This window comes from Parasteatoda tepidariorum, chromosome 11, assembly GCF_982258835.1.
Source record: "Parasteatoda tepidariorum strain Cologne lab strain chromosome 11, Ptep-v5.0, whole genome shotgun sequence".
Classification (NCBI taxonomy): domain Eukaryota; kingdom Metazoa; phylum Arthropoda; class Arachnida; order Araneae; family Theridiidae; genus Parasteatoda; species Parasteatoda tepidariorum.
In genome coordinates this window covers 19,053,182-19,079,620 of record NC_141765.1, presented here as the reverse complement: position 1 = coordinate 19,079,620, position 26,439 = coordinate 19,053,182, and the positions used below count along the sequence as shown (strand labels likewise).

General features: G+C 29.1%; 2 protein-coding genes across 7 annotated transcripts in view; one reads left to right on the top strand and one right to left on the bottom strand.

Moving 5' to 3' along the window:
• The window catches only part of LOC107451005 (cytochrome b5 reductase 4), a 46,715-nt gene extending 45,959 nt beyond the window's left edge, over window positions 1-756 (bottom strand). The window contains exon 1 of one of the 4 annotated variants that reach the window (XM_043041500.3): window positions 516-756. The gene's annotated coding sequence lies outside the window, so the exon portion shown is untranslated. The remainder of the gene's footprint in view (window positions 1-515) is intronic. The other 3 variants (XM_043041498.3, XM_043041497.3, XM_071187955.2) reach the window with 3 other exon arrangements.
• A 4,553-nt stretch (window positions 757-5,309) lies between these two features.
• On the top strand, window positions 5,310-25,920 carry LOC107451036 (uncharacterized). 3 transcript variants are annotated; one of them, XM_016067005.5, is made up of 5 exons: window positions 5,310-6,142; window positions 9,449-9,612; window positions 9,821-10,006; window positions 17,340-17,426; window positions 24,737-25,920. In XM_016067005.5, exons 2-5 carry the CDS (start codon window positions 9,457-9,459, stop codon window positions 24,977-24,979), a joined length of 672 nt encoding a protein of 223 aa, XP_015922491.1. In that variant the 5' UTR covers window positions 5,310-6,142; window positions 9,449-9,456; the 3' UTR covers window positions 24,980-25,920. The 3 variants fall into 3 exon arrangements, with proteins under 3 accessions (XP_015922491.1, XP_087011598.1, XP_071043431.1); XM_087155472.1 differs by having other exon boundaries at window positions 5,369-5,687; XM_071187330.2 differs by lacking the exon at window positions 5,310-6,142 and adding an exon at window positions 6,218-6,292.
• Window positions 25,921-26,439: the final 519 nt, after the last annotated feature.

The following is a 26,439-nucleotide window of genomic DNA, read 5'->3' as shown; positions in this document are numbered from 1 at the left end:
AAAATCAGGACAACTACAAATCCTAAGTTGAGATAAAAACCTTTATACATTTCAGTTAATTTGGAACCCCTATGGAAAAACCCCTTTAAACAGTATCAGACAACACTATCTCATAAGCAGTACATATATGAATAAAACTATAAACAAGCTCCTTAATGTGCTGGTGATTCAAGTTAATTTTCTATAGACAATTAAATAACATATTCTCCTGAAGATTTACATGAAACTCAAGATTTCATAAATATATGAGTATGGTCTTTTATCAACAATTTAAAATTCTTATCAACTCATTTTCAAGAATGATCACTCAGATATTTGTATGAAAATTTGGTAAAACATAGTTCTGTATTGCTCATCTTACTGCAAAGATTCTAATATCAAGAAAAATCAGCAAATTTCGGATTAAATTATGAAAGAAAAGAAAATGCAAAATAAGAAAATGTATCAAATTAATGCGTTCATAAAAATTATGAACAATGAAAAACTTATTAAAGTGAGAATAGAAGGATAATTACTTTAAATATATAAATAGTAAAAATGAATTAGCTTCACTGTATAGAATAATCTAACTTTAAGAAAAATATTTTCCTCTGGGCAAGTTAGTAATTTTTTTTAAAAAGAGACCAGTACATATCATCATAAGATTTATATAAATCTCATATATTTGTCATGTATGGAAAAAAAAATCGCATAAAGCAAACTTTACAGGTTCACGATTTATTTATTTACAAATTTTTGATGAAGAAGAAAGTAGAGACGTTCGATACGATATGAAGATGTAATATCGATTTCTTTTCCAAATATGTTGTTGCTGTTGTTAATTTACGTCGCACTAAAGCTGCACAATGGGCTATTGGCGACGGTCTGGGAAACATCCCGGAGGATGATCCGAAGACATGCCATCACAATTTTGATCCTCTGCGGAAGGGATGGCACCCCCGCTTCGGTAGCCCGACGACCTGCGCGCGAAGTCGAGAACTTTACGGTAGCACAGTTTAACGAGGACCAATACCGCACACCCTCGGTCCTTACGCAGACTGATCCAAGTGGGTCACCCACCCGCACACTGACCGCAGCCAGTGATGCTTGACTTCGGTGATCTGATGAGAACCATGTCTTGACGATCAGTCCACTGCGGGACCCTTTTCCAAATAACATTAATTACTGCTTTCAGAGGAACAGAAACAGGCAGATTCGCAGTTTTGATCCTCTGCGTTCGAAGTGAGCACTTTACGGTAGAACAGTTTAACGAGGAACGATACCTCGCACCCTCCGTCGCTACACAGGCTGATCAAAGTTTTCACCCACCCGCTTACTGACCACAGCCAGTGAATCATGACTTTGCGTAAAGGAACCACTCGGTTTACCATTGAAACTGTACGCAAGTTCTGAAGCAAGTCGATTTTTATCTAACAGTGTGGTCAGCTATTGACTAATATGCAAAATATGATGACCTTCCCTTGATACTAGTTGATTGTTGTTGTTGTTAATTTACGTCACACTAGAGCTGCACAATGGCTATTGGCGACGGTCTGGGAAACATCCCGGAGGATGATCCGAAGATATGCCATCACAATTTTAATCCTCTGCGGAGGGGATGGCACCCCGCTTCGGTAGCCCGATGACCTGCGCGCGAAGTCGAGCACTTTACGGTAGCACAGTTTAACGAGGATCAATACCGCACACCCTCGGTCCCTACTCAGACTGATCCAAGTGGTCACCCACTCGCACACTGACCGTAGCCAGTGATGCTTGACTTCGGTGATCTGCTGAGAACCGTGTCTTAACGATCAGTCCACTGCTGGACTATGATCAGACTAACAAAGATTTTATATTAAGTTATATTTCAAATGGGTCCTCCTGACTTTTTATGCGTTTTTTTAACTAGTTTCTACCTTATCTTCAGTTGAGAGGGGAGAAGACTATACACTAGCGTCCAATTATAAATTACTAATGCAATTATTTCTAATGGATCCATAGAGTACGTGTGATTTTCGAGATCGCAACGTTCGAATACGCCATCTGGGAAGAAATCCGGTTCCATGTCAATGCTCCTCCTCTGTTTAGTTGTGTAAGAATGTATTACGATATTTTCCCCTTCTATAATATTTTTCGTATTTAACTGTCGAAAATGTTTTCTGAAATTTCTACGATGCTTTGTTTAAGAGCTATGTTTAATAGTTTTAAGTTCCATATCTTCTTTACTTGAAAAATTTTCATCTATTTTAAAGTCAAAGCAGAAACTAACGTACTTCCCTCTTCCATGATTTTCCACCAACACCTTAAAGGTTAAAGCATATAAGCATGAGAAGTTTTGTCATAGAAGTTAAAAAGTTCCGCTTTGCACTACCTGTAGCCCATTCCGATCTCCAATTTTTATCGAAGAAGAACTTTTTACGGGTTAAAATCTGTGGAATTATTTCTAATGTTCTGTGGTTGGTCGCTGAATAGTACCAATGGTTACAAGGATCAGGAGAAAATTTCTTTCAGGGCACCAATATCGAGTGACTTCGGAGTCGCAGACAAGCAATGCCTTGCAGAGACGAAGATTGTCTCTGTTCGAGAGTTTTCCACAGTGTAGGCAAAAAGGGTTGAGCAAAATTACCAATTCGGGTAAATTACCAATCTTCCGTTAGCAGCCGAAAGGAGATCATTGCACCAGTTCTCCAACGTTTCGTCCCACGGGTATCGCAACCTGAGGGGAGGAGGGTCCGGACCCCTTTAATATTTGGGGAGTTTGTTGTCCCAAAATTTTGAGAGAAAATTATTTCTGTTTCACTTTCCGAAAAAAAAAATGATCTAAGTAATATCTGATAAATCTGACTAAGATCTGATCTGACTAAGATCTGATCTGACTAAGATCTGATAAATTTATTACATAAAAACATTTATTACATAAAAAAAAGCAAAAATATTTATAAAAAGGAAATATACCTCGAAAAAAAAAACGAACAACATCAAAAAATAACAAAATAAGCGTTTCCGAAAGTAATATAATTGTTAATGCCATTCTAATCTTTCTCTCCAATGAGCAATTAATGGGATCAGATTCATCAAAATATAAGGGGAAACCGCAATATGGAAAAAATAGTTTAGTCAGAAGAGCAGATAAAAGTTTGGGCCTCCTGATATTAATTTTAATTTTTGTGTATTTTCCCATACCTTGAAGCGAATCGAAAATTTTTTGCATACAATTATTAAGTTCCCTTATGTAAAAATAATTCCACATTCAAAATAATTATTAATAATTATTTGTTGCATTTTATTATTTTGTTTGATAATAATAAAAAAATATAGAATTGCAAGGAAAACAATTTTTTACATAATCTTAAAGTAGTAATCATAAATTATAAAATACGAAACTCAGTCGAATAGTTCACATGAATCATAATTTTAAATTTGAGACATTTCTTTTTCTTTTTCAAAAATACAAGGCACTGGTATACGCCTCCGACGGTTTGCCTTCTTTAAGTATGCACGAGGCGGACACGTCCGACATAGTTTGTAGAACCTTTCATCAGCAGTAGCCTCCATCCCCCCCCCAAGCTCTTGGGTGCATTCATCCCCTCCGAAAAAAAATTGCTAACTTCCCCCTTCCACATTAGCTTGTCCGAAATAGTGCTACTTTGCTTGCATTCTACTCCTAATATGACAATGGTTCTTTTATTTATGCACTTAAAAAAAAATTCTCTCTCCAAATTCCGCCCCAAACTATTCGTTTTATTTAGTGTAAAAATTCCCCCCATGCTTTAAGTGCGCGCATCGTGCGCCCCCCTTCCCCCCCCCTTGATACCTAGAGTAGTATTTATGACTAATTGTCCGACTTCATTTAATTTGGAATTGTTTTATTCAGTTACAAAAGTAATATTTAATAATTCTAAAAATATGTTTCGAAAGCAGTAATTATGGGACAAAATACATAAAGACGTTTAATTTTTTTGTAACTATGCATTAAATACTAGTGTTATGAAATAATTTTGATTTAGAAGAATACATATTTATTTTTATCTCATATTTTTGTCATGTATTAAGAAAAAGACATTCCTTTCAGCATATGAGTCTTTCGACATTTATACATTAACTAACATCAGAATTCAGCGCTAACTTCAGAATTCAGGATTTTTGGTCATTTCGCAAATCTCAGGTCCCGCAGTGGACTGATCGTTAAGACACGGTTCCCAGCAGATCATCGAAGTCAAGCATCACTGGCTCTGGTGAGTGTGCGGGTAGGTGACCACTTGGATCAGTCTGAGTAGGGACCGAGAGTATGCGGTATTGGTCTTCGTTAAACTGTGCTACCGTAAAGTGCTCGACTTCGCGTACAGGTCGTTGGGCTTCCGAAGCGCGGGTGTCATCCCCTCTGCAGAGGATCAAAATTGTGATGGCATGTCTTCGGATCATCCGCAGGGATGTTTCCCAGACAGTCGCCAATAGCCCACTGTGCAGCTCTAGTGCGACATAAATGAACTACAACAACTACAACAACAACAAATTTCAGTGGTGTACAGATTACCGTAAAAGCTACAAGAAATGAAGACATTGGAGTTCATTAATTTTTGATTTCTTGCCGGAAAATTTTAAACTTGTAAATTGGAAATTCTTAATTGAAAATCCTGTTAATGTTTGCTAACAGGGGTTAAATTTTATATTGATAAAGATTTAAATTGGAAAATAAATCAATTATGATTTGAATCCCAATTAACGCTTTTGAATGGATTTTGATAACGGACAGCGAGCTTCCCAGCTATAGGATGTCTTTAAAATTGGGATTGAATTTGATTTCTCAATTTATAAAAGTTAACATTCGAGCATTTTTCCATTTAATTTAATAATATATTTCACAGCCTTAATTTTTTTCTCACAAATCTATTGTCGCATGTAAGAAGTCGATCAAATAAATTAGTTTCTATGCACAACTTATTGCTTTCCCCCGTAGCGTGTGGAGAGTCATAGAAGAAGGAAGTACGTTAGTTTTTGTTTTTCATATAGATTAAAATCTTTTAAATTGGGAAACTACATGGAACTGAAAACTGTATTAGACATAGTTCCAAAAAAAAAAGCATTATGGAAGTTTTAAGATATACTTCTGTTAATTAAAAACGAAATATATTAGGTAAATATCGTAGTACATTCCTATACAACTGAAAAGAGAAGGAAGGGAGAAGGGCCGGTGGCATGGAACCAGTTTTCTCCCCAGATGGCGCATTCGAGTGTTGCGATCGCATATACGAATCGCAAGCAGGGTGAATGTTCCTTCCGTTTTTCTCTGGAATTGTTGTTGTTGTTAATTTACGTCGCACTAGAGCTGCACAATGGGCTATTGGCGACTGTTTGGGAAGCATCCCTGAGGATGATCCGAAGACATGCCATCACAATTTTGATCCTCTGCAGACGGGATGGCACCCCCGCTTCGGTAGCCCGATGACCTGCGCGCGAAGTCGAGCACTTTACGGTAGCACAGTTTAACGAGGACCAATTCCGCACACCCTCGGTCCCTACGCAGACTGATCCAAGTGGTCACCCACCCGCACACTGACCGTAGCCAGTGATGCTTGACTTCGGTGATCTGCTGGGAACCGTGTCTTAACGATCAGTCCACTGCGGGACTCTCTGGAATGCATCTTAATTAAATGATATCTGCTTAGCCTACAAAACTCATGCAGCGCCATCTGTGAAAAGAAAAATTAGTAAATTAAAAAACTTATTATGGTCTTCATATCTCTTCTTCTCTTAGTCTATAGTTAAAATCTAAAAAATATATATCAACAAATATTAACACAGCAATACATCTTAAGCAATACACCTTGTATAATTATATTTTGACCATTTTATTTCAGAATAGCTCTACCAATTTATGTACTGATGTGTTTTTAATTTTTATGCATTAATAATTTCTATAATGTTATTATTTTGAAATAATTACGACAGAGCAATATGCGTGACATCGCCGACGGGATGAAATAATTGTTTTTGCTTTTCATGAGTGAACTATTTATTATGTGAATAAACAGAGTTATTTAATCTAAGTTCTTAAATGTTTCTCTAATCATTGTAATTGTAATTTTTAACGATCAAACGCTTGTCTAAAGTGATTTAAACTATTATCTAGTGATCAGAATTATTTTAGAACTTCTTTTACAAAGTAAGTAACAGTTGGGTAATATGTTTTAATAAACTTTTTTTTAAATATATAACTGAAGTGGTCGTTATAATCTAGGTGATTCCTGTCATATATGCCAGTATTCACAAGTTTATGACATTTTCAACTGTAGATAAAATCGTCACATAGAAGGTGCGAGTCAAAAACTTAATAAAATGCAGTTTTAAAGTATCAAATTTTTACTCTACTAGTTCGCACTACTTTTAAATGTCGGAAAGAAAATGAAAACCTCTTAGTAGGGGACCAACTTGTAGGGTATAACTCATAGTCACCTCCAGGCAAACTTCTACTTGTTTTGTTTAAAAAAGTTTGCAAATTTAAAATCTGTTTGGTCCCTTGACAGTTGTAGTTTGCGCTACAGATTACAACACGGAAATATCTCTCATTTGGCTCCTTGGTAATTGTAGTTGTCGCGACAGTTCACTAGACAGAAGAATCCACTTAACGAGACACTCTAAATTTTAAAAATAATTTGTAAAAACTTTATGGATTCTAATAATCATCTAAGTATCTATGCCATTATTCTCTCTAAAAAGAAGGCAAAACATAAAACTACAAAAGTTGAGTTAGTATATATGCAATTTCCCAGAATCCTGCTCTATTTTATAACATTAAAATTTATGTGGAAATATTTCCGTATAGTAATCTGTCAAGCCAATTACAATTGCCTAAATGCCACATTGGTAGTAAACTTGCAATTTTTTTAAAGAAAGCATGTTAGAAGTTTGCCAGGGAGGTTACTAACAGATACCTTTCAAGATGTTATTTTTAGTATCTAGTGTCTGCTGCTCGAAAGTTGCCAAGATATGAAGATTATTCTGCCACAGATCACGATATGGAAACTTTCCCATTTATGTTTTTATGTGTGTAACAATTTATAATTTAATCTGTCTATAAATTAATCTAATGTTATAATTTGGATTTTAAGATGGGAATGTTACTATATTAGTATCTGTTTGTGCCAACTACTATAAATAAAGTGCCAAAATGTTTTTAAATTTTCTAAAATAAGGAGAAAAGTATATGTTGTAGTTTGTCCAGGAGTGGCTACGAGTTATACATATCGAGTTAGTCCTCTCTGTTTTTATTATTTTTTTTAGTTACGTGCAGGGTTGGCAGGTTTTTGACATGTGACAGTTTTTGACAGTTTAAACCATGGTTTAAACCGTCACGTCAAAAACCTCACTGTCAAAAATGTCGAAAATGTCAAAAACCTATATTCATATGTGAAATTTAATTAATACATAAAATTTATATATTTTTTAAAGGATAGTGTTTCTAAATATGTTCTAGAAAAAATAAATTTAAAATTTTGAAGAAACACTTATATTTTGAATAGTAACCAAAATCTTGTACTTTTGAAAACTCACATCTTTTGTAATATTATGTATTCATTTTCATGTGTTATTGAAAATCTGCAGTGATATTATTAAGAAATTTATTTATAACCAAATTTAGTGTATAGTATAGATTATACTAAAAATTAGACATTTTTAAAGATAAACATTAGCAGTTTTGTACATTAGACATCTTCTTTTAAAGAGAAATCTTTTTAATATTCTTTTAAATCTTCTTAATAATCTTTTTAACATAAGACAATACAAATTTAAGTGCTTTCTGTTAAATACACAAAGTAGTTAGTGTCGATTTACAGTATATTCAGCCTATTCATTTACTATGCTGAAAATTTAGTTTATCCAAATACTTGTGAATTTCATTTTGCTGAATACGATATAGTTTTGTTGAATATCTAAATATTCAGCTGTTGAATAATTACTTCTTGCTTTCAAGATATGCATTATTTGTATTCTTAATACAAGTGGAGAAAAAAAAATTAAGAGATAAAAATTGTTTTAAAATGATAAGTGTAATAATTATAAATAAATATAATAAACAATATGAATTATATTTATCATTATTCATAAATATAACTACTTTTAAATTCAAATTAACATACTGGATAATAAAGATATTCGGTATAACATTAAAATTTTTTTTTTATACACTTGTATCTTATATCAAGTTTGTATTTATACAACAAAACTTGTAAGTTCCTTATAAATATTAGTTATATGTTCCTTATATGTCAAAAATGCATAGTAATAAACTTTTAATTTTCTTAAGTATCTAAAAGAAAAAAAAAATTTTTTAAATATAAATATTTAAAAAATTTTTGTGCAAAATTTTTCTGCACATGTATTTGAATATAAATTTCTGAGATTTTAAATCTGTTATTTTACCTTAATTTTAATTAAAAAATATTTTAAAACCTGCTGATTACCTATAGTATAATTAAATTTCAATATAATGCATGGCAACTGTTGGTAGTTTTGAAGTTTATATATTTTCTTGGCAAACTTCAGTTTTTGACATTTTTGACGGTTTAAACCAGTATTATACCCTTGTCATGTCAAAAACCACTTTTTGACGTCAAAAACCCAACCCTGGTTTCGTGTGACACTGCCTGGAAGTTATTAAAACTTGATGATTATTTTTGAGCAGGTACCAATACAGAAATCTTACTAATAAAAATTTTTTAAAATTAGAAAAATGTTTTTTTGACAAATTATAGGAATAAAATATCTAAATCCCTTCTAATAATGTAAATATAAAAATAGTAATACTATATAAAGTTTTCGTCGGCATTATTTAAAGGTTACTAAAGTGCATTTGAGTTTTCAATTTTTCTAGTGAAAATTTTTCTTCTGCTCAAAACTATAATTTCTATTTTAAGACATATTTATTGTTAATTATATTTTTATATATTAAATTATATTTATATATTTTGTTAGGCGTTTAAATTACGTTCGACAATTTTTTCTCTCACGTTTGCCCACTTCCACTTTACATTGTTGTCATAGAGTTAAGGGTATTAATTTGAGAAACTTCTATAAGGAAGTTCAAATTTGCATCTAATTCTTTCCTGAGCTGTTTCTAATTTTCTTCGTATACTGCATCCATATTATTTTTCAACATAAAAACAATATTTTTTTATTTTATTTAATAGATGCATAATCTATATGAAACAGTTCTCTTATTTATATCAGGCAATCAATGACTCACCTAGTAATTTTATGCTTTAAATATACTGTAAAAATAAATTTCATGCGCTATGATTTCATGACACTTATCCTAGGTTTTGACAGTTTTAATAAGATTTGATATCAGAAAATAAGTTATTAAAAATTTCATGTTATTTACATAAGATTTCTGAACAGTTCTGTGTTTTTTTATGTGTTATATTTTTGTTTTGTGATTGATGCATGTTTAATTTCTGTTATTTGATAGATTTCAAAATGAATACACTGAAGACCATTTTGTTCAGAATTGGACACTTTTTATTAAGTATTGTAAGATCTTTGAGGAAATTAATTTGCTGTAGACGTAAAAAAGATACAGAATATGTTTTGCCTATGACCATAGAACATGTAACTGAAACTGAACAAATCAGAGTAAGTAGTTTCATTGATTCTTTCCTGACAGTTTTATAGTTTGTTTAAAAATAAAATCTATTGATTACATGATAAAATATAATGTAATTTTTGGTATTTTTTATTAGAAACAATGCTACTAATATCATATAAACTATATAGACTACTAATAATACAAAAAAAAAAAAAGGATTTTGTGCCTTTATTAATTATATGTATTTCTTCATAGGATGCTCTATTTGAAAACCAAAGCTATAATTATCAGTGGGAAACTTGGTCTTATGATAATAAGCAAAAAAATTTAAATCCACCTGCTCCAAGTGTGGACTCTAATGAAGATACTATTCAAACAGATGAAAATAGTCAGGAAGACTTTTTTAAAGATATGGTCCCTCAAATCAGAAAGCCAAAAAAGGTACAAAAACTACTTGTATTTAATTTAGTAATGTTGTAATCATAGTATATTGATAACTTTTTTACTCAAATTTTTTATATCAAGTACATTCAGGGGCCCCCATCAGGGGGGAAGGTGGGCGCAAAATGAGCCCACTTAAAGCTTGGGGGGGGGGGAATATTTACGCTAAATAAAACGAATAGTTTGGGGGGAATTTAGATGAGAATTTTTTTTTAAGTACATAAATAAAAGAAGCAACTGGCAATGCAAGTAAAGTAGCACTATTTCGAACAAGCTAACATGGAAGGGGGAAGTTAGCAAATTTTTTTTTGGGGGGGGGGGATGAATGCACCCAAGAGCTTGGGGGGGGGATGGGAGCCACTGAGTACATTTACCTTTATTCAAAAACTTATAAGTTAAGGTACTTTTACCTTATATCTCTTACATTTTTTGAATTATTTTTTACTATATTTAGATTTTCTATTGTGACATTAAAATCTAGTGTTTTTTTAAACATAATATGTATTTAGTTTCAGTATGTCATGTGCCAGCATATTATTAATTAATATTTTTAAGAAATAAGATGTTGTTTTAAATATGAGATGTTTGTATGTATAAGATGTTTAAATATATTGTTTTAAATATAAGATATTTTTAAAAATAAGATGTTTAAAATAGATTTTTATTCATGGACCAATAAAATCAATGAAAAAAATTGTGGGCAAAGCATATTTTTAACTGAGTAAAAATAAACATGTTGGAAAGATATTAAATTTTTTTCTTACCTGTCAAAAAACTTCACATTTGACAGATATTTCTATGTTTTTATGAACATATTTCATTGAATTTTTTTTTAAAAAAAAAGTATAAATTTATTTTTGTATGTTTTATTGATTATACTTTGAAGGTAGAATTAAAAATAATTAAATGACTTCTTCAGGCTGCTGCATAACTGGTAATCAATAAAATTAAATGAAGAATTTGTGTGTCTGTCTTATAACTCCAGAATCATTGGCGCCAGCAAGCAATTTCAAAAGCAGGGAAGGAACAATTTCAGCCCCTTTTCCTAAAAATTGTTAAAAAATTTCAATTAGATTATTTGGGAGAAGCTTGGAAATGTGGAATGAAAAATGGGATTTTTTCATTTGCTTTGAGCTTGTGCCATTGATGTAAATTAAAATGCAGATGATTCTGTTAAATTATTTTAAAGATCATATCAGCAATGTTTGCCCTTTTGTAACTCTATTTCATTAAAAAAGGAGTTTATTGCATGTTCTTTATTGTTTAATTATTATTTATTTGTTTTATCGAAGAAACTCAACATCGTTAACATGGTACCAAACTTCATCAACAAATTAGCATTTCTAAAGTTTTCTGAAACTACATGTTTATTTTGTTTATAGTTATGCTTTTAAAATATGTTTCTGTAAAACTAAATAATTAAAAATCAGTAGAAATTGAATTTAAAAAAGGTATTGCACAATAATACAAAATTAATGGAGAAATGGCATAAATTTGTTTTGGAAAAACGTTAAAAATCGCCAAATTATTATCACTAACGATGCTTCTTTTATTGTACTATTAGGTAAAAATTTAAATAAAAAAATTAATTGTGCTAATTGAAGTACAAAACATTATGTTAGTTAACATGGTGCCTTTTGAAACTGCATCAATACAGTCCAGTTTTAATATTGATACTGGGTAAATATATTTTTGCAGCTCCTTTTAAAGGATAAGTATTTGAGAAAATTGCTTGATTATTGTTATAGTAAATCACTAGTTTGATTTGAGCAATAGCATTATGTCAAATGATACTAATTGCAGTTTATTTTGATGGAGCGAACTTCTAAAAACGTGCTTTGCCTATTCCAGGGTTGGTAGTTGTCCTGATATTCCTGGTTTTTGGCTGAGTTCAGAACATCCCATTTTTAAAGAATATATTTGCTGATTTTTAAAAAAACAGAATGAAGAATCAAAATATTTGAATTTTTAATCCAACAACTTTTCATTTTAATTAATAATGTTAGTACAAATTGCAAAATTCGATTGCTTCTATTTAGAGACTGTCCTCTAATTGTATGTTTAGTTCAGGCATATAACTTTATCCACAGTGTCATTATTTAAACTTTTTTAGGAATTCATTCATTCTAAGGGAAAAAAACTCAATTAAAAATTTTATATAATTTTTTTTTTTTTTTTGATTATGAAATCAGGGGTTCTGTACTTATTTATTATTTTTAGCAAATGCAGTAACAAATCTGGTATGGTGGGCTTGTATAGTTTCACAATTATAATTTGTTTCGAGCAACAGTCTCATGCCCAATGATACTGATTTCAGTTAGTCTTTATTTTGATGGAATGAACTTCTAAAATCATGCTTGCTTATTCCAGAGTTCTAGTTTTTGACTGTGTTCAGAACATCCTATTTTCTAAGAATACAAATGCAGATTTATAAAAAATAGATTTGAAGAATCGAAATACAGTAGAGAACCATTTATCCGATATCCAGATAACCGGGAAACATTTTGCTCTTTTGTCCCGCCATTTTAAACTGGAACGATTACGAAAAAAAGCGGAAATTGGACTCGTCATTGAAGTTGAGTAGAGGAAAATGTGAGGAAGGGGAGAATTTTTCCCCGTTTTCCCAGCGAAACGTCATTTCTTCTGTGACCTTTAAGATGTTCAGATCGAGAGGAGGCAGGGAAGGGAAGAATGTATTATTTTCTCCTTTAGGCCGTCAATCAAACTCAAAGAAGTGGCATGCTGATTTTGTTTTCTCTTTTATTTTTCGAGGGGGTGGGGAAATTGCTTTACACGTGCATATCAGTGAACAGAAGATTAAAGAGAAAAATATATTTATCTATTTGACATTGATTAACAAATTAATTAATAAAAATAAAATATTTTTCTTTTGAATAAATTCTAATTCTTTAGAAGTGCGGAATCGTTTGCAAGTTTTTCTTGATGTGGAATCACAACTGCTTTCGTTAAAAATCGTTTTTTTGGGAGGAGGAAAGGAGGATTGTTTATTAATTTAAACATACGATTATTTTATGAAGCAGATTGCAGTTTTGTTTTTCTGATTCCACTGCGTTTGATTTTTTTTTCTTTTCATGATAAATTTAGCATTCAATAAATTAATTCTTTTAGCATTCAATAATTTAATTAATTTCAATTAATTAATTCATAAATTTTATCATTAGGTTTTTTTTTCTTCTTTTTTTAATTCCGTTGATCTTATTGATCTTGCCTTGTTCGTGGTTTTAATATTTAGGTTAGTGCCTAAATTTTACTATCGTTTCGGTTTTCGTTGTTTTTATTTTGATTAATAAGTTTTACTTTTATTTTATCGTTTTCTCCCCTGTATAATTAGGTATGAAATATATTGCGTTATTTAATCATTGGTTTTGTTTATATTAGTTAATTTGGGAATTGTAATTATATTTAAAAAGTAAGTATGAGAATTTTGTATTTTTTAAACTTGTTTTTCTTGTCTAAACTTGTAATTTTTTTTATTCTTTTAAATGTTATTTTTCTACCATTTTTTTTATTTTTAAATTTAGGAATGTTTTTCTTTTTTCTCTTACTTAAAAATGTGTTGCACTTTTTCCTTGTAATTCGGGTTCGATAAAACATTGATTAACGACACTTTTTGGTCGATCCAGAAAACCGAGAAATTCAGACATCCGGGATAGCGATGCACTCGAGCATCCCGGATAATTGGTTCTCTACTGTATTAGGAATTTTAATGGAATATCTTTTTATTTAAATTAATAATGCTAGTAGAAATTGAAAAACTTTGTAGCTCTCATTTAGGGACTGGCTTCTAATTGTATACATAGTTCAGGCATTTAACTTTACTTACAGTTTCATTGTTTCACTTTGTGAGAATTAATTTATTCTAAGCAAAAAAAACTCAATTAATAATTTTATATTAGGAAGTTTTTATGGTGATGAATTCAGGGGTCCTGGGCTTATTTATTATTTTAAGAAAATGTTGTAACAAATCTTGTATGGTGGACTTTTGTAGTTTTACTGTTATTAACTCGTCTCGTTGGTGTGATTTTAAAAATAATCGTTAAACAAAAATGCAGTCATATCATGGAATTTTTAAATGAGGTTTTGAGGATTTTGAGACTCTACTTTAAAAATATTAGATTAAGAAAATATTAACTAATTTATATTACCGTAATTTTGCTCATTTATGATTTAAAATTTCAAATTTTGGTATGTGTGGCATATCTGGTTGGAATGTCTGGTGTTTTTTTATCTGTTTTCAATTACATCCAAACTCTGCTACAGCAATAGCAATACCTTTGTAAACAACTGAATGTGAAAGAGAGTTTTTAATCATAAACATGATGAAATTTTTTAAAAAAGAAATTGACTGAAGAACAGTTAGAAATAATATTTTGAACAGCAAAGACCTAAATTTGAAATACAAAATGGAAATGTTTTTGATTTCAAATTTGATAATGCTGTAAAATCATGGGAAATGCAAAAGAAAAAGAAATCTATTAAAATTGTAATGAAATTGATATATTTTATTTAAATTTTTTATTTCATTTTTAATGCAAAAAATGTCTTATAGGCTATTTTTTTTTTAAAGTCAGCCTCTGTAATTTAAAATGTAATTTTTTTCACTCCTCTAAAATGAATTTCACTATTCAAAAGAAAGTCAAGGAGTATTTTCACTCTATGAAAAGAATCCAAGTATGTCTCTGACTGTCATGCATTGATCACATGGCATTATGTAACTCCATTGATATCAGTAATAACTACCAATTTTTTTTTCTCTCTTTTTTTTCTGAAAGTAGTTAGAATCTATCTTGATCTTCACTACCTCATTGGATGACATATTGGCAGATGCAGGAGTGTTTTAATTTTTCTTTCTCTTTCTTAATGATTTGACGCTGGTTAAGATATTTAAAACAAAGCATTCTGAAATGTATTGCTGTAATTGGTTGACATATTTGATAATGCATTTTGTTAAGCAAAACTTTGTTGATCCATGAATCAATATTCTTTTAAAAGTTATTTCTTAAAAATTAAACAGTTTAGTTTTTGTTTGTATTAGTCGTAAGCTGAAATATTTCCAGAAAAAAGAATTATAAGTTTTACAAGTAATGAAATAATAATAATAATGACACAGTGCTTATGATACTGAGCTGTTATTGTGAAGAACTGAGTTTCTATCCCCAGTGGTCGCTTGAAACCTCTCTTCAGATTGATGAGTACTAGTTTTGCTTGGGAAGTAAAAGTGGTTTGTTTGCATGGCAAAATTATGGATCCTTGATCTTTACTACCTCATTGAAATTGGATGACATATTGGCAGATGCAGGAGAGTTTTAATTTTTCTTTTTCTTAATGATTTTGGAGTTTCAAAGTAAAAGTGTTAGAGTTTGATTATAAGATTTAATTTATTGTTTTAATAATACATCACTAATGCAGTGATTCCAGGTACTATGGATTTTCCATAATTTCCATGCTATTTCTTTGTTACTATGGGCTATGGGAATTATAACCCATTTCATGGAAATGTATGATTTTGCTAGTTTTTTTCTGTGGCTGTTTCTCCTTTTTTTAATTCATTTTGTTCGGTTTTTCAAATTCAAATGTACTACGAAACATAATTTTCGAATATAGGTTATTACTTTTTGACATGCCTAGTTCAAGGTTATTCCATTGTAATCTGTATTTTTTTGTTTTATCGTTCATTGACAGCTATTTATCACATTTTTAGCTGTTTCTCCAAGATTTATAGAATCTTCATATGTGATTTACGAAATAAGTTATCACTTTTGAAGTGATGATTCCATCGTATGTCTAGGTCATTTTCTGTTCATTCTGTCAGACTTTTTCTCATCCAGTATTTTTAATACATTAATATTTTTATACTCAAATTTAAATTATCACTTTTTGGCATGTCTGATTTGCAATGATTCCATCATAAATTCAAAATATTTCCCCAGCAATTTTAGTTCATTTCCATGTAGTTTTTCAAATTTCAGAAATTTTTAGTATGTTATTTTGGTTGTGAATTTCGTATTTGAATAATCTCTTTTGACGCACTGGATTCTCGATCTCATTGGGACTCAATGTCGTTTACAGATCTTTTTTCAGCCATTTTCACATCATCTTTCAAGTTTCAATATTTTTTATACAGTGTTATTACATGGGCTAATTTCAAAGAGCAATTACATTATTCCATCATGAATCCACGTCAGTTTCCGATCATTTTTAGGCTGTTGTTACAGTTATTTATTGAGTTATTGTCTATTTCCACCTAGTTTTTTTAAAAAATTATATATATATATATATAAATATATTTTAAACAAAGTATTATGACACTCAAAATTTTCAAAAGGCATAAAAATTGCTAATTTTTATCACTAATTATTTCATAATGTCTTAAATTTGTGAATATACTTTTTGTAGTAATATTACTGAAAGAGCTGGAAATTTACTGAACATTTTCATGGTTACTTCTGAAAAATCAGACCAGAAGTTGGAGTTTCTGCTATTTCTTGTATTAGTAAGACTCAGCTGTTAGAAAAGTTGATATGATAAGTTCTAGGACAACACTTAACACTTTTTGCATTTTGTTAAATAGCAAAGATCCCCATAATCTGGTGAACTTTATTTATCTCAAACTTTCTAAGCTAACACCTGCAAACACATTGCAGAAGTTTGCTATTGAGGTCACACATCTGGCAAGTCTTAAAAATGGGTGCCTATTTTTGAGTGTTTAAAACATAATAGACTTTTATTTCCATCTGAATATTTTTGAAGTAATAATCAAGTTATGTCCCTGGAACTAGTTTAAACATTGTGGATCCTGGAAGTTGTGTAATAAAACCTATTAAATCTTATTGTATCCGTACCTCAAATTCGACAAGGTACACAGTTAAAAAAAAGGAACTCTTTTTCGATTGCTTATTTATTCCATGTTTTAAAAAATTGAGTTAGTAATGAGGTCATTCACTAAGCTACAATACTTAACTTTTTGATTGAAGTTTCCTTGCAAAGTTATGTTCTCTAATGAGTTAGATAAAAGCTACTTTTTTTTGTTTGAGGAACGAACGAGTTTAGAGTGAGTAGTTCAAAAACTGAATTTGTTTGTATTTTATATTTGTTAAAATTGTTTCCTAGTATCATAAGAGGAGGTACAGCTCTTAAAGTAAAAATTAAATCTTATTGCATTTTTATGATTAACACATTTAGATACTAATAAATATTTTTATTACCATTACATTTTTAATTACTAATTATTTAGTGGTGTTAAAATTTAATTTTAAGTATGTCTCATGTCTTTTCAAGCTTTGAATTTTTGTTATTTAAAATTTTTCTTTAGATTGTGATCAGAAATGGTATAAATGAAAGAGAACATGAAAAAGCAAGCGTTAATCGATTAGCCATGGATCCAACTCGAATAGTTATGGTAATTTTTTTATTAACTTTTGCAATGTAATGAAAGTTAGTTTCAATCAAGTTTTATGAGCATTAAATGGAAAATATAATGTATAGTTATATCATGCATTTTTATTTCAGAGATCAAGTTTTAATATTAGATAATGTTGGGTATTGCACAATGACTTCTTTTTAAAAATATTTTGGATTGTGTCATTTATTGTTTTTGTATTAACATTAGACAAATCTCAAATAACAACAAATAAAAATATTTGTAAGTAGTTTCCAAAAACTTGGTAAATACTGTTAAAAGCGGAATTTTCATTGACACTTAAAAATACTGTACTATTTTAAATTTCAAAACTATGAATTCTTTGGAGTGATAACTTTTTAATTATTGAGGTTATCACCCTAAAAAATTATGTAGACATTTTATGTTTTGTTATGTTTTGACTAACATTTTCTTTTATTAAAAATGTAAAAAAGGAAAACTGCTCTTATTAAGTAAAAAGTTTTGAAAGTATAGAGATAGAAAGTACCAATTGAATATTTAGATTTTGGCTTTCTTATTTCCATTGATTCACTGCTCAGAGTATATAATGGAAAAAACGATGGAAAATAGTAATGTATAATGTATGTATAGTTTTCAGTTAAAAAAAAAATAATAACTCTGTATTGAGTATTAAGATTTCTATTATATGCTGCAACGGGTCTTCATCTATTGTACCTTTTACAAGAAAAATCTTCATTTAAAGATTAAGCGTAGAATATCGTACACCAGGCAAAAAGCCAGAATTCAGAATATCAGCTGAAAGAGAAAACCTATGACTTAAATATTCAATTATTCACTACTTATCTTATGACAACTGGACTAGAATGAATATTTTTTGATTTTAAGATTAGTTCAGTTCAAACTGTGAAATCGCATAGGGAGTGAATAGTTTGTTACGTTAAAATATTTCAATAATAGGAAATAAAGAGAGACTTTCTGATATTTTACGTTTCTAGTTTCATGAAATTGTTGACACTTGAGATTAAGTTTATTACTTATTAGTTAAGCGCTTGGGATTAAGTTTATATTTTAACATTACGTTTTACATTTTAACAAGTACCAAAAATTTATTATATTTAGCATTAATGAATCTTATAATTCTATTCATTAGCTTTAAAGTCAATTACATGTTCTTTTTATAATTTTAAACTAATCACATAACCAACATTTTACAAAGAATCATTTCATTTTACATTATGCAATTCATTTTACATTTAAATGGCATAAAAATGACTGAAATAGTTATTCTAATAACCATTCCTTTTATTAATCCCTTTGTTAACAATCAATCTACATTTTTTTATTATGTAATTTATCTTTTTTTTATATTTAATATTACCCATATGCACATAGAATATACTTGATGAAGAATATACTTATCTTCAGGCAAAATTGCGTCTTTTCATGAAAAGAACCCCACTTATTTCTGGTCAAAATTGCATTCTTTTCATGAAAAAACCCATGTAGGGTGGGTTTTTTACCTTAAAAACCTGCGTTTTTGTGAACTTTGAAAATTAGTGCTTTGAGGTATGACAGCAATTTTCCGAAAGACACCTTCACTATGTATATATAAAAGAAAAAAAATTATAGAAAATGCAGAAATTAATAATATATTTGGCCAATCAATATCAAAAATATTACTAAAATTCTAAAAGTTTGAGGAAATAGTGTATTTAAGTTTGTCAAGGGGTATTTAGCTAAAAAGATTTTTAAAGTCACAAGTTTCAAAGTGTGTAATAAAGTTATTATTAATTAAATTAATAACTGCTTTGCTATTTTTAATAATCCACATAAAACCTGAATCATATATATGATTAAATAAAAGGTTTAAGTGTTAAACAATTGTTCCTCAGGCATTCATATATATATATATATATATATATTAATACCACAAGTTATAAAGTGAAATTTAATAAGTGTTGTATGATACTCTAAGGTGATAGTAATATTAGGTACTTTAATGTTTTTAATTTGACATAATTTATTTAAAGCAAGAATTTTTTTTTAATAATTGTTTTATAGTTATCTGGGCAATGTTTATATAATTGAGAATTGGAAAGCTCATTATCTAAAAAATTAAGTTCACAATTTCTTTAAATATTTTTCTTCCATTTATAACATAAGCAACTTGGAATTTTGTGTTCTGTATCTTTTAATTCAATATTGTTCTGCTTTTTATATTTTATTGTGCTTTATATATGTGTTCTGTTTACTCTTCTGTCATGCAGCTTAGCATTGACTTCTGCTTGCGTGTGTATATATGTACACTACCGGTCAAAAGTTTTCGAAAATTTTTAAATCTGCAAAGAAAAGGCCTAAATTCAAATGTTCATAGAACTGCGAAAAATCATTCAAATGGCATGAAAATTTGATATGTTCTGAAGTGAACCCTCTACTGTTAGTTACATATGATCAAATTGCAATACTTTGTTTTTTGCGAACTGAATCCAGCTTTTCATCACGGATTGTTTTTATGGTGAAAAAAGTTGTTAAGTTTGAACACTTGCCAAACTTGCAAAAAATATTTTTTGCACTTTCTGTTAATAGAAAATAGTTATTTAAACTGTTCTATGTAAGCCCTCAAAATTTCAAATCGATTCGATTTTTTTTGACGAAGTTATAGAATTTTGAAAAACATGTGTACTTCTCTCGATTTTTGAGCATTCCACATATGCAGTCTTCTGGTCTATACATCTTCTATCAAAGAACTTTTTAATTTTTATGTTTCTATATTTTCAAATAATTAATATTTATCATAAAACAAATACTCTTATTCATTATTGTAATTATTATTGTTTATATTTATTGTTTATATTTATTGCTTACCTGTATTAGTTTTGTTGTGATATTTTTACTTTATATTAAATTAAATTAAAAAGTTATAACAATAATTACATAAATAATTCTAAAAAAATAATAACAATAGTATAAAAAATTTGCATTTTTATTAAACTATTTTATTTACAACAGGTCAAATATTTAACATATTCTTATTCGTATTTTGTAATTAAATAAATTAACATTTAAATCTTAGATTCCTCGAACCATCCACCTTTTGCTTTTATTATAGCCTTACATATGCATAGCATTCGTTCTAATAAACCATTAATCACTTCAAGTGATATAGAGTTCCATTCCTGTTGTAAAATGTCCCATAACTGACTTCGATTCAAATATCAGAGCATCGTTTGCAAGAACAAACAAATTTTAGATGAAATGTGACATCTATGAGATATTGTTTTAATTATATTCATAATAAGTTCCTTGTAGTAACAATAATTACTATAATAAATAAGAATATTTGTTTTATAATCAATATTAATTATTTGAAAATATAGAAAACATTAAAATTAAAAAGTTCTTTGGTCGAAGATGTATAGACCAAAGGACCGCAAATGTGGAATGCTTAAAAATCGAGAAAAGTACACATGTTTTTCAAAATTCTATAACTTCGTCAAAAAAAATCAAATCGATTTGAAATTTTGAGGACTTACATAGAACTGTTCAAATAACTATTTTCTATTAACAGAAAGTACAGAAATTTTTTTTTGCAAGTTTGGCAAGTGTTCAAACTTAACAACTTTTTTCACCATAGAAACAACTCATGATGAAAAGGTGGATTCAGTTAGCAAAAAACAAAGTATTGCAATTTGATCATATGTAACTAACTGTAAAGAGTTCACATTAAAACATATCAAATTTTCATGCCATTTGAATGATTTTTCGCAGTTCTATGAACATTTGAATTTAGAACTTTTTTTTGTAGATTTCAAAATTTTCGCAAACTTTTGACCGGTAGTGTATATATATATATATATATACATATACACACACATTATTAAGTATTGCAATTTGGAATATATCATTCCTACAAGACGAATACATTGAGTGCTTGGTTGAAGACATGTATAGGGAATTGTCTTGGATCATCAGACCTATAACAGTGTTTGATAATACATATATGAATGCTTTTCATATTTGCAGCAATATCAGATACCAGGGATGAGATTTTTCCGCTTTTTAGCGGATTTCCGCTTTTTTTACTTTTGTGTCTCGAATATCAGCCTTTTTATCAAAAACTCTGATTATCTAAAAGTTTAACTTTTTAAAAAAAAATTTTTTAAAATAAATATATTGCTTTTTCGAAAAATTTAGCCGTTGAAATAAAATAATTATATTCATTTCCGATTTTCAAAGATAATCAGAAAATTCAACGTACATATCTGCCAATCCTTCCACATTTTTACATTTTAGCTATTTTCGCCGCTTTTACGAGCAGAAGATACGATTTTTCTCATTTTTACCTGCCCGCCAGAAAGTTCCTATTTTCTTAATTCAAACAGTCGCTGTTTCAAACGAGCTTTTTAAAAGTCTCAAGCCCGGAATATGCTAACATTTTGATTCTTATTCACGCGATTTGAATATACTACAATACGAGATTTAAAAATCCAATATCACTATTTCTATTTACGCTTTTTTAAAAACCTATGTAACGATTCGTATTCACACGAGTTTAAAATCAGTTATCGCAATTCTTGTAAGAAGTAGGTTTTTTTAAAATTAGTTACTATAAATGTGACTGTTTTTCTATCAACAATTATTAGTATATATAGGCATATTCAGAACTTACATTATGTGCTTGCAAGGAAGAATGTGACAAAGGCAGGTAAAAAAAGAAAAAATAGGATTTGTGAAAAGCTGTTTGAAGATGTGCTAACGACTAAATTAATCACCAATCTGTTTCCCCTCAATCACAAGCTGCATTACGAGAAATTTGACCATGTTAAAAGATTTTTTACTTGTTTTGTAAAGCATGAAGTGTTTGCAGCAAATTAAGCAACAAAAAAAAAAATATAGCAAACAAAAACAATCACTTAAAAAATTATTAAATTTTTTTGTGGAAAAAGAGTTGATTAAATCAGCATTAAAATTTAAGAAATAGTGCTGCTGTTATTTATGATATAAAATGCGAAATTCTTATCATATGAAAAATAATTATTTAAACAGTTGCTGATTATCATGTAATTTTTTCAGACTAAAATAGCAATTTTTGTTGTTTGTTATCTTAAATTGTCAGGAATTTATTATTAAACGATGCACACGAGTAAAATTTACTCACATGGAAATTCAGCTTTTTTGCCTTTTGGCCAATCTCATCCCTGAGATACAAAACTTGTTCTAATTTTGATCCTCAATAAGTAACTAATGATAATTTGATTAATGTAAATGATTGTCAAATAGCTAATACTATTTACATGATTTCTTGCTAATTCTGTAATATGAAATATATTGGTCAATCTTTATATTCTATTGAATTATCTATAGAATGCTTACATTCTATAGAATTGTAGTTTTTCTATCACTACGAAAATATAATTCCAATTCACTAGTATATAAGACATGTTAACTCGATTCTGTAGTGGGGTACCTTTTCATAGATGAAGGTTGACATTGTCGATAAATACACTCCGCACAGAATCTATGGAATTAATTTAAATAGATCTAACAACTCAACATATCTATAACTAAACAACTCCTGACATGTTTCAAGTGCTCAAAGTAGACACCCCTTTTCAAGACTTACCAGATGTGAGTAAGAAAAAGCAAATGAGATCTGAAATATAAAGCATAAAATTGTCAATTATAAATGTGAAAATAATGGTAAGAAACAAAACTAGAAAAAACTGTAGCCAACAGAGAAAAAAAAAAGTTGTATCAGCTTATTTAATACTTAAACTTTTTATTTAATCATATTTATGGTACAGGTTTACTTGGCATATTAAAAATAATAAATCAGTTATTAATTTTTTTAATAACTTTATCACTGGCATTGAGTCTTAAGACATTAAAGATCTTTCTACCACTTGACAAACTTAAAGGTGTTCTTTTCTCATAATTTTATGATTTTAGCAATATTTTTGATATCAATTTTGAATATTGGCAAAATATTATTAATTTCTTTATTCTAATATTTTTATTTTTAATGGTGAAGGTGTCTTTCTGCAAATTGTTGGCATACCCCACTGCACTAATTTTTCAAATATTCTTGCTATCCTTTTTTTACACTACTTTGAAAAGAAGCTGCAATTTTAATTAGGAATAGCTTCAGATTTATTGATACTGTCAATAGTATATATCCAAATGAATTAACTCTAATAAAAACTAATCCATTTGACTTATTTTCAGACTTTCTTGATTTATTTATTACTTTAAATTTGTCTAAAACCCAGATTAATGTTTTTGATAAAAAAAATAACTTCATTTCCCGTAAACAAATTAATTTACTGGAATTCTAATATTTCCGTTAGTATCTATAGAAACGTAATTGTATTTCAAATTAATTGTTTTAAATTTATTTTAATAGTCAATTTCAAATAATTGCAAATCTCTGCATTAGCTTCTCATGAATAATGATATCAAATTGAATTTAGGGTCCAATACATGATTAAGTTGAGGATGGTCTTCCAGGGCGAAGTAATATTTAGATTTATGCTATGATAGGGACACCCTAGTTTTGAAGATGCGGTTAGCTTGTCTTGAAACATAATTAAGTGCTTGTTCATACTTCCAGTCAGCTAGTTTGGTTTTATATCCTTCATTTTTATTTCTTTCTATCAACTTTTTAAATTTTTCCCTTTCTGAACTCATGATTTCAGGTTTTCTAATGGGTGGATTTCTAAACTAATTCAATACTCAATAATTTTAAACTAATTCAATACTGTGACATTTGACTTTCATCTTAGAGACAAGAGTTTTCCTTCTGTCAAATATATATATACAGTCGGCCTTCTATTGAAATGAACTTCCATTTTGTGAATTTCTCTATTTTGCGATTTTTTTCGAGGAACCCAGCACATTTTGGAAATTTCTTCGTAAAAAAACTTCCAAATAGCAAAATGAATTTTCCATTTAACAAATTTTTCTTTGAGATACACTTTCCCTATTTTCCAAAATATTTCAGAGAACATTTCAAACTTGTTAACGCATTTTATAGGGGAAATGACCTTGAATTGATTTTTTAAGCCACTTAACTTTAAGAGAAAGCAGTAAAATCCCTTTTCCTTTTTATTTGCATGTCAAACGAAAAAATCAGACAAAATTAACGTATTTTATCTTGCCACATGAAAAACATAATAACCATAACAATACACAAGAAACAAGAAATAAAAAACAAGTATAGTAATACACAAGAAAAGTATGTGACAATTGAAAAATGAATATACATAAGATTTGTTTTCAAGTCTGTTCTTTTGCTTACAAATTTTAATGTTTTTTTAAAATTATTTTAGAATCCAGAATTAGGAGTAATTGAAGACAACCCATGCAATTGGGAAAACAGTGAAGATGCTGAGCAAGATTGGGATCCAGATGCATTGATTCGGGAGAAAAAGAGAGCTGAGCAAGAGAAACGACGTGCAGAGCATCAGCGAAGAAAGCAAGAAAAAGAAAATAAAAAAATGGTTAAGCCAGAATCATTAAGTAGTAGAATGTTGAGCTTATCAGAATCAAACGATAAGCATAAATATTCATGATGCACTGCAATTTCTTCAATTCTTAGTTCTATTGTTTATTTAAAGAATTGTTTTAAGTTTGATATATTTTATGTAAAAAGCAAAATGAATGGACAATTGCTTATGTCTTTCAGTGTATTTGATTGTCATATTTGTTGCCTTTTTAACTATATATTAGATCGTTACTACATTTTTTGTGTGTATCATTAAAAGTATTTTTGTTATTTGTACTAAAAAATTGTTTAACTTATTATGTTTATTCTGTAAATTAACAAACTGCAGATGAAATACCACCCTTAGTATTTTCAGATATCAACTTTTTTTTTTGTATTTTCTGATGGCAAAGTTAATTATTTTATAAGGATAAAAAATGTTCTTCTGAAGAAATTACTGTGATCAATGCTGAGTTTTATAACTAGCACCTAAAATGTTAAGTCCAGTTATTAAGGTCCTTTTTTTTTCATGCCACCATTTTTTTTCTTTTTTCAAAAAAGTTTTATGTTTAATGGCATGAATGGCATTAACTACATGACTGAATGATGCATAGGGTGTCCCATTATAAGTTTTCACTTCCCATAAAAGTGAATAAAGAAATCCATGCATATTAGACGACATATATTATTATGTAAGTAAAAAACGTTTTCAAACTATGACTGATTGTTGTCAAGGTTGATAAGGGCATTGAGGGGATTAATATTTAAATTAGTTTGTCTCATGGGATTGGAATGCATCTACCTTTCATCATCATTCTCATACAAACTGCTCTTATCAATCTTTATAATCATTGATAAAAGCTCTAAATTGCTTTTGATATTATGTTGCAATGTCTTATGCATTATTTTTTCTTAATTTTCGACAGAAATTCTAAAACTTATCATCGAAAACAGCCTCAATGGAACATTCTGTATAAACTGTTAAATTTTAAAGTGAACGAAATAAAAGTTAGAAGAATTGGTCAAAAAGTCTACTTTACTCTCAAGAAATCTTGAGCAGGGCCGTAGCTAGTGAATGGGATTTAGGTGTTCAATCCTCTCGGAAATCAGTTTAATTTTATTATAATAGAGATCCTCCCGGTTTCATTTTATTATAATAGAGAAAGAAATTTATCCTTAAGATTTTTTTAAGTAAACGTTTATTATTTATTTTTTTAATAAAAATTATTCGTTTTTTTAAAAATAATATGATAAAATTCATTACTTTGTTTTAAAAAGATTCCCTACTTATCTCAATTCAAAAATTTTCAAATAAAACTTCAATATCTGGAGAAATAAAAATAAAAATGTAATGAAATTTTTGCTGGTATCTTTTGAAAGTCACTCTTTTTTAACACATTCATTGATTTGTTTTTAATGAGGTCACTTGTTTGTTAGTCTTAGGAATTTTTGATTAATTTTGTTCAGAAACCTTGCTTATATATAACTGAAATCATTTTAAACACTTAATTTTCCATAATAAATATCACTAGAATTATGACTTAAAAA